Source organism: Myotis brandtii, unplaced genomic scaffold, assembly GCF_000412655.1.
Source record: "Myotis brandtii unplaced genomic scaffold, ASM41265v1 scaffold244, whole genome shotgun sequence".
NCBI classification, from domain to species: domain Eukaryota; kingdom Metazoa; phylum Chordata; class Mammalia; order Chiroptera; family Vespertilionidae; genus Myotis; species Myotis brandtii.
Window position 1 is genome coordinate 2574035 of NW_005359225.1, and position 13115 is coordinate 2587149.

General features: G+C 46.2%; 1 protein-coding gene across 1 annotated transcript; it reads left to right on the plus strand.

Annotated features, from left to right (window-relative positions):
* The first annotated feature begins 8843 nt into the window (after window positions 1–8843).
* LOC102245121 (olfactory receptor 2AT4) lies at window positions 8844–12547 on the plus strand. Its single transcript, XM_005867157.1, has 3 exons — window positions 8844–8901; window positions 10397–10455; window positions 12050–12547. The coding sequence occupies exons 1-3, from the start codon at window positions 8844–8846 to the stop codon at window positions 12545–12547; spliced, it is 615 nt and encodes a 204-aa protein (XP_005867219.1).
* Window positions 12548–13115: the final 568 nt, after the last annotated feature.

A 13115-nucleotide genomic window follows, 5' to 3' on the forward strand; every position in this document is an offset into this window, starting at 1 on the left:
CCCATTTTTTACCTTCTTCTCTCCCACCGGACTCATGAGAAGTCTAGATCCTGGGCTCAGAAGTTCTCTTCTCTGTTAACCATCCCTTCCTCTCCCATTTCTTCCGCTGGTTAATTCCCATCAACAAATGGTGGGAAATCTGCTCAAATATCTTTTATTTAAAAATACAACAAGCCCTAACCGGTTTGGCTCAGTGGATAGAGCGTCGGCCTGCGGACTGAAAGGTCCCAGGTTCGATTCCGGCCAAGGGCATGTACCTTGGTTGCGGGCATATCCCCAGTAGGAGGTGTGCAGGAGGCAGCTGATCGATGTTTCTCTCTCATCGATATTTCTAACTCTCTATCCCTCTCCTTTCCTCTCTGTGAAAAATCAATAAAATATATTTTTTAAAAAATACAACAAAATCCTCCCTGACCCCTCATTGCCCTACAACCATTCACTTCTCCTCACAGCCAAACATCTTGAAAATGTTATCTATTCTCTATCTACTCACTCCCTCACCTTCCATACCCACCTTTCCACTGGACCTGTTCACCAGTGACCTCTTCCTTGCTGGATCCCCATGACACTCATCACTTCTCACCCTTCTGGTCACATCAACAGCTTTTACTGCCACTGGCCACATGTGCCCCTTGGAGCTCCTCTGTGCTACTGCGCATATGCTCCTGGCTTTGCTTCACACCCTCCCACCATTTTTTCCTCAGCATCTCTTGCATACCCTTCTTGTCCTGCCCCAGTCTCATGCTGGTTTCCTTCAAGCATGAGGTTCTGTCCTTCTCACTCTACACTCCCTCTAAGCTCCACCGAGCATAGGCTTCCCAAGTCTTTGTTTGCAACTCAGCTCTCACCTAAGCTCCAGACATAAACCCACACATATCTGCCAGGTATCCCCACTTGGCTGTCCCACAGCCTCCTCAAATGCAACACGTCCAAAAACAAACTCAATGTCTTCTTCCCATCTACACTGCCCATCACCCGCCACCGTGTTCTCTCAGTCAATATCGCTGCCGTCTCTCCTGTCATCCAATCCAGAACACTGAGCATCATCTTGGACGCTTCCATATGCAGTTATCAAATTCTGACTATTTTGCCTCAAACATTTCTCTAAGCCTTGATAGTTAAGAGGCATAGGCCTGCCCTGACCGGTTTGGCTCAGTGGATAGAGCGTCAGCCTGCAGACTGAAGAGTCCCGGGTTCGATTCCGGTCAAGGGCATGTGCCTTGGTTGCGGGCGCATCCCCGGTGGGGAGTGTGCCGGAGGCAGCTGATCGATGTTTCTCTCTCATCAGTGTTTCTGACTCTCTGTCCCTCTCCCTTCCTCTCTGTAAAAAATCAATAAAAAATATATTTTTAAAAAAAAGAGGCATAGGCCTTGGAAAGAGATAAGATTCTAACAGCAACTCACTGTTGTCCCAGAGGAGGGACCAAAGCAGGCTTAGTTACTTAACCTCTCTGAGCTTCCTCATCTACAAAGCAAGAGTAATAAAAACCACTGCTCAGATAGACTGACATGAAATATGTGGCCACCTGGACACAGTCATTAGCATAAGCAAGCACTCAGTAAAGGGCAGCGGCTTCTGTTATCGGAATCATGATGACTTCTCCCTGTTCCTCTCCTTGCTATCCAGCTCTCAGCTGGGTTTTCCTATTTCTAGAATCCTCTCCCACTCACATTTTTTCTCATTTGTCTGGTTAGTTGCTCAGAGCTAGACTGAGAGTTAGCAAATCTGAGACCAGATCCTGCCTTGTCCTTGGCTTGCTGTGACATGGGTAATTCCTTTCACATCGGAGCCTCGGTTTTCTCATCTGTCACATGGGGATACCAATTGCTGTTCAACGGGTGGGAAAGGCTTCATAGACCACAAAGTTCTGTGCCCCAGGGAGGCCTATTCATCTTGTTGTTCTAATATCAGCAAAGCCCAGTGGTAGCTGCTAATCAGCCACTTGGGAATCCCCAGAAAAACATTACTCAGGGCCCCAGGAGAAGGGATGTCAATGGGCAGGGCCCCAGCAGGCTAAGGATGGGCAGGGACTAGGGGTTTAATGGGACCTGGCTCAGTCATAGTCTGGTCCTCCCCACTGAGGCTGCATTGGCTTGGGGAGAAGAGGGAGCAGCTGGAGTGGCCTGGGTTGCAGGTGAGCTGGGCCAACTTGCAGAGATCTTGGGTATGAAAGCTACTGAGAAAGTGCCCAGAGCTGGTCAGAGCCCAAGGAGGGACAGGTTCTGGGAGAGCAGGGTTTAGGGGGGCAGGTAAGGGCCCTCACACCACTATGATAGGAGCTCTAAGAGAAGGGAGATGGGCTGAAATATTTCTGCCCCAATGATAGTGTTCTGGCTGGCTGGCTCTGCTATTGTCTTGCTAACTGTGATGTTGGCCAGGTCATGGCCGCTCTCTGGGCCTCCCTCACCCTGTCAGCAACAGCAAGGAAGCAGGACCAGGAGCTCTCCATAAAGTCAAGTATTGTCTGACTGCAGGGATGCTAGAGAGGACGGCCTGGGACCTCAGGACTGCCATGCTCCCGTCTCCGCCTGTGGAAACACTGAGAAGCAAGGCGCCCCACTGCGACTCCAATCTTATAGGGGAGGAGTCAGAGCCAACCTCCAGCCCCAACGAACCCCCAGGCAGATGAGGGAAACACACAGAATGATCTGTGCTGCCAGACGGGGTTGCTTCAGTGCCTCTCCCACGGTGGACCCTCAGGAGCCCTGGGCAGGAGCCAGGAGTCTGGCTTCTAGTGCAGCTCTGCCAACAACTCCCGGTGTGACCTTGAGCAAGTCACTCCCTTCTCCAAGCTCTTTTTATTTGAAAAATAGGGGACCTGGGGATTGGACGACATTGCCTGCATGTTAAGGACAATTCTGGCTCTGACTCTGTGATTGCCCAGCAAAACCTGCACCACCAGCTTCGTGGGCCCAGTGAGCGGAGGGAACAACCTCTCAGGGAAAGGCAGTTTGTGTCAATTTAGATGCTAAAATAAAAGGAAATAAAAATGCTTTCTGACTAGTCCACGATGGGGAAAAGTTCAGTTTAACTCAGCTTAACCCATTCATTCCTTAATTGATTTACTTAAAAATATTTGCTGAGGGTCCGTTGTGAGCTGGGTTTCCCGGGGCAGCCGGTGTGCAACACTGCTGCTCGGGACGCGGGGCCTGGCGGCCATGACCATTTTCCACACAGAGGTGCCCAGTCCATCTCTTCTTTACGTCATTTGTTGAAAAGGACTTTGTTTTTTTCCATCGAGAACCTCCATTTAGTAATCAGTCCATCTGAAATGCACTGATCAGTCCATTTGAAAATGCCCTCAGAACAAAAACAGAAACGTATAGTTGTCTCTGACATCAGCCTAAGAAATGGAGAGAAGAAAAGAAAACCTTTGGTCTAATTTGTGCCCAGGTGGAAAGCAGAGTTTCTGAGCTCTCCAGGTGGCCTGGCTCGGTGGGCAGAGTGCCAGGCCAGAGCCAGGAGGCCTGGTTTCCAGGACCAACAGGGCACTGACCTGCTGCGCCCCATCCCCACCCTGAGTCTTCATTTGTGAAGAAAGGTTCAGGGCCCGAACAGTCTGCAGGGCCCTTTCCACTGTTATATATTCTGTGGCCTGAGAAGAGTTATGTTAGAAAGGGGAGAAACTGGAGGTGGTTTTGGAAAACCAAGTAGAACTGCTCCAGGGTACGTGGGGGCGGAGAGGCGGTGATCTGAATGTCAGCACAACCTGGCCCTGGATGGCTCCTTCAAGGTAAAGAATGAGTCACACTCCCCTCAGCAGTTCCGTGGGCTGGAAAGTCTCACTTCGGAGGTCTTGGGCTGCCACGGATGCGCGGGAACTTCTTCACAGCCGAGCGCTTCTCTCCTGACACTGGTTCTGGGACGTTTCAGCTCTCTGTGGTGCCCTCTGAGCTGGGGCCACTCCAGGGTGTGGGCACGAAATGGCTAAATAGTAGCACCTGCCGAGCTGCCGCAGTCGGGAGAAGAGAAGACATGGAGTGACGCGGGAGGGACCCTGGAGTCTGTTTTTTCCCAATAGGAGGAGAATCCACCTTCAATTTGGACTCCATTTGGGGAATGTCTCCTTCTGCCAAAGGCGTACACAATGCCGCTACCCTCCCAGGGTGACCAATATCCGGGTTTGCTGGGAACTGAGTGATTTCCTGGAACACGGGGCTTCCAGGGCTAAAACTAGGCAGTTCTGGGCAAATCAGGACGGTTAGTCCCTCAATATGACCAGGAGACAGAATACAGACACAGGTCACAGGGCACCCAGGTTAGACGGAGGCAGATAGAGAACCCGACAGCAGCTTAACCCGTTCTTGTGTTAAGCAGACAGCATCCTGGTGAACTCCATGGAGGAGGAGGCCCTCCTATCAGCACCACCACATCATATCCCAGAATGGGAACCCTCAAGTAAATGGGAATGTAGAGACAAAGAACGCTGATTCAAGAGACATGGCATCCTGGCTCAGAGGAGTGGGATGAGAATGGCCTGGGGCATGGAAGAGGAACTAAATCCAGAGCTGCACAGGGTGGTTCTTGCAGCCATCCCTGAAGAAGGGTCCCACCAGCGCCTGAGAGCTCACGAGCTGAAAGTCCTTATCAGAGGCCACTGACAATCACCTAGGCTCAGAGGTACGTAAGTAGGGTCAACGGAACCTTAAAGTACAAGGAGTTTTCTTTCACTCCTGGGTTTAGCTTCATCACTCTCAACCAGTCATCCTGGTGTCTTCACAAGGCCTCATGTTAAAGAGCTCCATTCGGGAACTGCTGTGTAGATATATCTGGATGGACTGGACTTGTGCCAAAGGACAGCAGTCAAGATTCCGGTGCTGAGAGCGGACAAAGTCTGGTAAGTGGTTCATCAACATTACCACACACAGAGTGTTCCTCCACCTGTGGGAGCAGGAACGAGGCTACCACATCGGACATCCTTAAAGGAGACACATGAACTAATAAAGAAGCTACTTGATTTTTTACATTCTTCTCAAGAATATTTCTCTCAGATAGAATAAGTTTGTCCCCCAAAACCTACACTCTGATTGATGTGGTTCATTAATGTTACTTTAAAAAAAAAGAAAGAAAAAGAATCAATGGATCCAGGTTTAGAAGGTTGCTTAAAGGTCTTTACTTTGGCTCTTATCCAAATATTGAACGTCCTATGTAGCATTTCAGTCAAAAAGACCCCGGCCTTCCGTATCTCTAGTTACATGGAATTCATTAATTTTGAAGCCACTCTTTTGCTTAATGGGATAGTTCTGATTATAAGAAACTTATCCATATCTGGGCCCCTGGACTGCTAATCCAGGCTCTAGTTCTCTGTGAGTGTTGTTCCTGCCCTCTGACAGCCCTGCAGGGGTTCACCAGACAGGACCAGCTCTTTCAACCATTGCTCACTAGACACTTCACTATCCTGGGCATCTTAGTTGTGCGATGAAACTCCAGGCACAAAGAAACTGTCAGGATTGAGATCCAAGCTTGGAAAGAAAAAGGATGCATGTTCTAGTTAATGTTTCCTTGATTGATCTGACTTCCAGATGTGCTGATGTTCCAGTAGCTAATTTAGATTCCATGGGATTTTTAAAAATTCTTCTTTTTAAAAAAAAAAAATCCTCACCCGAAGATGTGCTTAGAGAGGAGAAGGGGGTTGGGGCGGGAGAGAGAGGGAAACATCAATGTGAGAAAGAAACATCGATTGGCTGCCTTCTGTACATGCCCTGACCGGGGATCAAACCACCAACCCAGATATGTGTCCTGAATGGAACTGACAACCTTTCAGTGCACAAGACAACGCTCAACCAACTGAACCACTCCATCTGGGCAGGATTTTTAACATATATGATCATGTCATTTATGAATAACGACTTTTATCTATTCCTTTCTGATACTTATACCTTTTATTTCTTTACTTACCTTTTTGCACTGGCTCAGACGTCCAGCACAATGTTGAATAAAAGTGGTGAAAGAAGATAGGCTGTCTACCTCCTGATCTGAGAGTAAAAGGCATTCAGTTTTATACCATTAAATATGCTAGCTGTAGATTTTTCATATATGCCCTTTATTAAGGTGGGGATGTTCTTTTCTATTTCCCATTTTTTTCTGAGAGACTTTAATATGAACTCTACTTTGGAATTCTAATAGGATATCTTGGTGAGTATAAAATTCTAAGCTAGGAGGCTTTTTCTGTTAACATTGTAATGATGTTATCCCATAGTCTGTTGGCTTCCAGGGTTTCTATTGAAAAGACAGCTCTCAGTCCTATTGTTGCTACATTAAAAGAAAAGTTTCTTACTTTCTGTGGCTATTTTTTAGTTTTTCCCTTTAACATAGGTTTTTAGAAGTTTGACTATGATGCAATGTGGTTCCTTTATGGTTTTTTGTTGGTGTATTTTTTTGGCTTAGGATTTGCTGAGCTTCTTAAATCTGTAGGTTGATTTGTTACCAGTTTTGGAGATTTCTCAGACATTATTCTGTACAAACTGTTTCTGCATCATTCTTTTCTCTCCTACTTTGGGGACTTAAAATGCATGTATGTTAGATCTTTTGAACAGGTGCCACAATCATTTGTGCTCTTTTAAATTTCTAATTATTTTTTCCTCTGTGATTCACTTTGGTTATTTTCTATTCATCTGTCTTCCTTTTATTGATCCTTTCCTTTGTGTACCCGTCCAAAAAAGTTAAGTTCACATATTATATATTTCAGTTCTGAAATGTTCGTTCATTCTTTACTATAGATTCCAATTCTCTCTTGAAATTCCTCATTTCTTATATTTTGTCTATCTTTTCCTCTATATGGTGAAGGGGAAGACTATATTCATCACAGTTCATTCAGGGGCCCTGTCTTCTAATTGTGATACCTCAATCATCTGTGTCTTTGCTTCTACTCTTTTATTTCTCCTCATTTGGTCTGATATAACTTTTTTAACCTTGACTCATATTTTTTTTATTGGGTATTGGACATTGAAGATGAAAAAGTTGTAAAGCTCTAAATGATTTATCTTTCTCCAAGAAATGTTGTATTCTACTAGCAAACTGATTACCAATGGATCATCCATGTTGTGGCTTGATTGTAGGCTATGTGATGCCTCATCTACTCTCATTTGGTTCTTATATTTAAGGTTTAGCCATTATTCCTAGAGCCTGGCATTTCCAGGGTCGCAACGGAAGTCCTGGGGAACTTACCAAGGTCCATCCACCTAGATAGGGCTTGGGTTCCAACCTCTGACTCTCCAACGTCATGTGGCTGCTCAAATCTTTCTGCAGCTCTGTAGCCTCCAGCTGCTATAGTCTCCTAGTTTCTCCAGGTCTTTCCCTACACATGCACCTTAGGAGTTGGTCAAGGACTTGAAGGGAATTTGCATACAGATTGTGATATTCTTTCTCACTGTAAGTACCCTGCTCTCCAGGATTTTGCCCCGCAAGCGTCAGTCACTTTGATTCCCCAAATTCCAACTCCATATCTTCTCAGCCAAGGGAGACTTCCCTTTTCTAATTCAGCTCTATTCTCCAGTCCTGCACATTGGGAAATGCCCTCAGGTAAAAAGCTGGAGTCCTGTGGAACTCACCTCATGAGCCTTCCTTTTTCAAGGACTGCAATTCTTCAAGACCTGCCCTTGGTTGTTCTCTGAAGCCTTCAAACAATTGTTTTATATCTTGTCCAGCCTTTCTAGTTGTTTTCACCAGGAAGGTTAGTTAAAACAAGCTATTCTGTCATAGCCAAAACTTTAAAGTCCTCTTTGAATTTTTGAGGTGACATGTGCTAGTAATAGGAGAATCACAGCACTCGACCTAGAATTTTAGAGCGAACCCGTACTTTTTTCTGTAGACAACTATTCTTCTTTTGAAAAATAGTTCCTGGTGCAGACTGAATGCCTGACCAGGGAACACTTAATGACTAGGGGACCCTAAGCTGTCCCTTATGTATTGGATATGAATTTGAACAAACAAAATATAAAATTGGATATGTACAGAAATATCCCATCATCAATTGCAAATAATAAATGTTATATTAGGTCAAGCAGATCTCAAAGGCATAAGTAAATTGCATGAGCAGTTGTCTTAGACTCCCATGACACACAATCTTGCTACATTGACACCTTTCCATCAACTCTAACATACATCCTCATGGAAAATGTCCTATAACCAACTCCCTCAAAAAGAAAAAAATTCAGGCCTGATTTACAAACAGTTTTTCAAAATATGCTGAGTCCGCCCAAAAGTGGACTGCTGCTGCATAACGGCCCCATTCAGAAGGGCCTGAACGATCAACAAGAAGGTAAATCCTGTCAGTGAGCAGAATCTTGGGCAGTGCATCTGGCTTTTTTCCTGGTAGGTTTAGAAGATGCAATGGAAAGAGTAAGGATCTATACAAATTTATGGGCAATGGCTAATGGTTTGGCTGGAATATGAAGGGATTTGGAAAGAACAAGATGAGAGGATTCATAAAGAGGGAATCTGGAGAAGAGTTAAGGTATTAGATCTCTCAGAAGGGGCACAAATTGTAAAGATACTTGAGTCCCATGTAACTATTTACCAAAGGGTATCCATGGTAGAAAAAGCTTTCCAGCATCATCAAGCGTAGGCAAAGTCAGGTAGACAAGATGATTGTCCCATGGAGATCAGTCAGACTCATAATGAGAATGAAGGTTACACCATTGGAGTAAAGTGCTGGGCCGTTGAGGGCTGTTAAAGATGTTCTCCTCATTATCAGCAAAGCCTAGGGACATCCTTGCCCCCTCTCGTTAGGAGATGTGAGGGAGTCCATCCCTGGGGAATGGTGGGTGCAGTGCCACATAGGAGCACCATCTTAAGGGAAGTACCCCAGGAGGCCTCTTTGAAAGGAGGGGCTGAGGGTTGAATGGGCTATGTCTCAGCCTTCAACAAGGCCTTGCACATAGACACCACAGGAAACACCAGTATGGACCAGGCTTAACAGGTGAGAAGATCTAGGGATGGAGTGCCCAGAGGTAAGCAGAGAAAAATGGGGTGGGGAGGTAGGGGCAGGGAGGCCAGAGCCTATAAACCAGGGATCAAGAAGACTTATTGGGTGGACACAAAAGGCAGGCAACTAGGATCCATGATGGCTGTGCATACATGGGCTGTGAGATCTTAGACCACATATTCTGGGAGGTCTGGGTAAGAGACGGTGCTCACAGGTGGGATTCAAATCACCTTGGCCAACAGCTTCCCACAGGAAAGCAAGACTGATGAGAGTAGTAACCATTGGAAACACTAGCAAACTTTGCACTCTTACATGTTCCAGGTTCTGGTGTAAGCTTTGTCCAGAACTCTCTCTGTGAAGACTCACAACAACCCCAGGTCACAATGAGGGAAGGGGGCTGAGAGGGGAATGGCTTGCCCAAGGTCACACAGCTGAAGGCAGGAACTGGGATTGCAGTTCAGTCCTTTCTGACTCACAAATCCACACACTTAAGCACTGAGGTCCACGTGACATAACGAATGTAAAGAACCCACTGGCAGCAGATGCTCACTAGGTGGACTTTTCCTCTAAGCTCCTCAGTGAACCAATGAGAACACCGAGGCTCAGGGCCCCCAAGTCACAGCAGTGAGCGGCAGAACTCACAGCTGACAGGCGGGGCTCAGTCTCTTACAGCAGGTCAGCTACAGAACAACCTCTCACCAGCCATGGCCTTGGACAATTGCCTGTCCTTTTCTGATCCCCAGTTTCTTGTTTGTTGAAGAGGTATAACCACACCCTGGCAGGGCTGGATGAGAAGTGATGATGTACATAAAGTATGTAACGTGCACACTCAGGTGATGGGTTGTTCGGTCCTTCTTTGTCCCCACCAGCACCGTAACTGGCTCACAGACTATCCTGATGAGGAGACCCTGCTGGGGCAAGTTCTGTGCCCTGAGAAACAGCATCTTTTCGGCCCTAAGCACGGGCTGCATCACTCAGGTGCAGTATGTAATTTCAAATAAAACAAGAACGGTGCTTTGAAATATCAGATGTGAAATTCTTTTGGGAAGTATTTTTGGTGCCCCTGCCTTGTGATGACCCAGCACATGTCTGCTCTCCCTGCTGGATAGTCCAGCCCCACCCGGCAGTGAGTAGCATGTGCCACCTCTCCACCAGGGTCTCAGCACCCCTAGCTCCATCTATAAAGCAGTGGGACAGAGGAGGCGGGAGAGGGGCAGAGCTGGACTAGATGGCCCCTTAGGACTTCTCTGGCTTTGGCCCTCTTTGTTTCTACCCCTCAGATCCCCTACTCTGCCTCACCTGGACCAGTCAGCATGACTGCCTCTCTGAGAACAGAATTGCCCAGGGCAGGGCAGTTTGTACCCCTTCAGGTGTGAGTAAAACCTGGTCATGAACTTGTTGGATGGGGTTTGGTTAACTAAGGGATAACCCTTTCAATTTGGGACAAAACAGCTTCACTCTTTTGCTAGGTCTGAAGGCGGGGGCCGACTTCTGGATCATTATTTCAAACAAGGATTTGCATTGTCAGGTACCGATTCTCAACTTAGTACTTACCATATGCGGACTCAGAGATAAAATTCTGAAATAGAGATTTGTCTCATGTTATCCATGGAAAAAAAACAGAAAGGGAAATAGAAAACCTTGGTCCTGATGTTTTCTCCCCTGTAAACTTGAACTTCTGGATTCTCCAGGGGGGGAAATGGCATAGAAGAAAGAGTCCTGTCCTAAGAATCAGAGGCCTGAGTTCTGGTGGTGACTCTGCAACCAATGCAGGTGGCACCTGAGAAAGACCCTGCTCAGTCCCTGGCCTTCAGGGGAAATTGGTTGGCCTTGAAAATAAAATAAAATAAAAAGATTTTTCCAGTTTTTACATTGGTGGTTTTATGCATAAGAGGTGTTGTGAGAAGAGAAAGAAATTAGAGGGGACTCCAGGAAAATCACAGGGACACTGCTCACGGAATCACCAGGATCAAAGAGGGAGCCGTACCACTGTCAACATGAACTTGCCGGGGGTGGGCGTGGGGTAGTTGCTTAGTCTGAGGGACAAGTCTAAAGTGGAGGGGGGTGGATCAGCACTTCCTTTAGCTCAGGTCCCCCAGGTCTGGGGGTTGAAAACACTCCCTTCTGATTCCTCTGGGAAGAGTTCTTTGGCTTTGAGCAGCTACTGCAAACAGATCTTCAGTTCCTATCAACCATGCCTCCCAAGCCTTCCCAGGTCACATGACAACTTCTGACCAGGGACTTGGGAAGCCTGCTGGGCAGTGGGCACTCAATGGTTAAACAGGAGCACCTGCTGGGCTGCAGCAGCCAGTAGGGAGGTGAATTCAATGGAGCAACACAGACATTGTCTTGGATTCTCTGTTGCTACCCACCTGCGGGAGAACCCATTATGAGTTCAGACTCTAATCAGAAATGACTCTTCCCACCAAGAGCATGTTCATTGTCATTTCCCTCACTGTAGCATGACAAAGGCCCCACACCCAGAGACAAGATACAGAGTACTCAACTTAGATGGAGACAAGCAGAACCATAGCACCAAGCAAACGAGAGAGAAAGGAGCCATTCCCTGGTTAATAACTATGGTGGAAAGACAACAGGTTGCTGTAAACCTTGGAGAAATCAGCCCTCCCTAGCAACGTGGTGACAAAGATGTCACCTTTTTTAAAACTTAAAGTAAATGCCAAAAGATAAAGAAGTGTAGAGGCCTGGTTTAAGAGATCTGATATCCCCAAATGATCAGATGGGATGTGGAAAGAGGACCAGTGGAAGTTCTTCCATAACACTTAACACAATTGCAGTTAAATAATTGTGTGGTTTATTGCTTAATGTTTCTTTCTCTGCTGCTAGAATTTCAGCTCCATGAGGTTGGAGACCTCTGTCTTGTTCAATGTGTCTACTACAAAACCATGTGTTATATGCTCCAGGTTTTGTATATCATAGGTGCTTTTTCCATACTTGGTTCAAAAAGAAAACAGGGAATTCTGGGATAGGATGAAGAGAGGGCCCATCATGTTTCTTTTAAAGTCACTGTAAATAAATATGGTTATATTAACTACACAGTGATCATTATTATTATTTTTAAAAATATATTTTATTGATTTTTTACAGAGAGGAAGGGAGAGGCCCTCCTCCTGCCCATCCCAGCAGTGGTGCAGACATCCCACATGGCTTTTAGTTCTGTGGCCCAGGTCTACCACTGCTTCTGTGACCACTTGGCTGTGGTCCAGGCTTCCTGCTCTGACACCATGGGCCAGACCCTCATGGGCTTCTGCATCGCCATGGGGGTGTCCTTCCTGCCCCTTCTGCTGGTGTTTCTCTCCTATGCCCATATTCTGGCCTCCATTCTTCACATCAGCTCCCGAGGAGGACGTTCAAAAGCCTTCTCCACCTGCAGCTCCCACCTCCTGGTGGTTGGCACATACTACTCCTCTATTGCCATAGCCTATGTGGCCTATAGAGCTAACCTGCCCCTGGACTTCCACATTATGGGCAATGTGGTGTTTGCTATTCTCACACCTGTCCTCAACCCTCTCATCTACACACTGAGGAATAAGGATGTCAAAGCAGCCATTACCAAAATGGCATGTCTCAAGGGCCTAAAGAATGCTGGGAAACCCTGATTCGTAGGTATAACTTGACCTATTCACAAACACCAATAACAATAGAGGGAAAAGTTGACAATTGAAGCAACCAGATAGTTAGAACAATAATTCTCAAAATATGGTCTTAAGTATTCCTCTGCTGTAATAAAATAATAATTTTCTTTCCTTAATTCACAGACAAAATGGATGGGAGTTTTCTGTTTCATTTTCAAGCTGTGAATCCCAACTTCACAAGATTGTGAATACAATTGTGGTCACATTTCCAATCACTCAAAGTATTTTGATTCTCAGAGACTCCAAGTATTTGACCAGCAATAAATTCAGTCTTTTTCCTTGTATCTCTTCTTCCGGTATTTCTAAACATCCCCAGGATTGTTGATACCTAGACACGAATCCATCTTGCCCTTATTGTTAGAACAGCACCTTAGAAACCCCCTTCAGGGATTAAAGTCTGACTGCTACCATTTCAATCCCTGTTGCCTAAAAATTCACGGCCACTACCAATATTTCAACACCAGTCACACAAGATATTTACCTCTAGACCCTCATGGGGCCACTCAAAAGCAGGCCCTTCCTCTAGCTTATG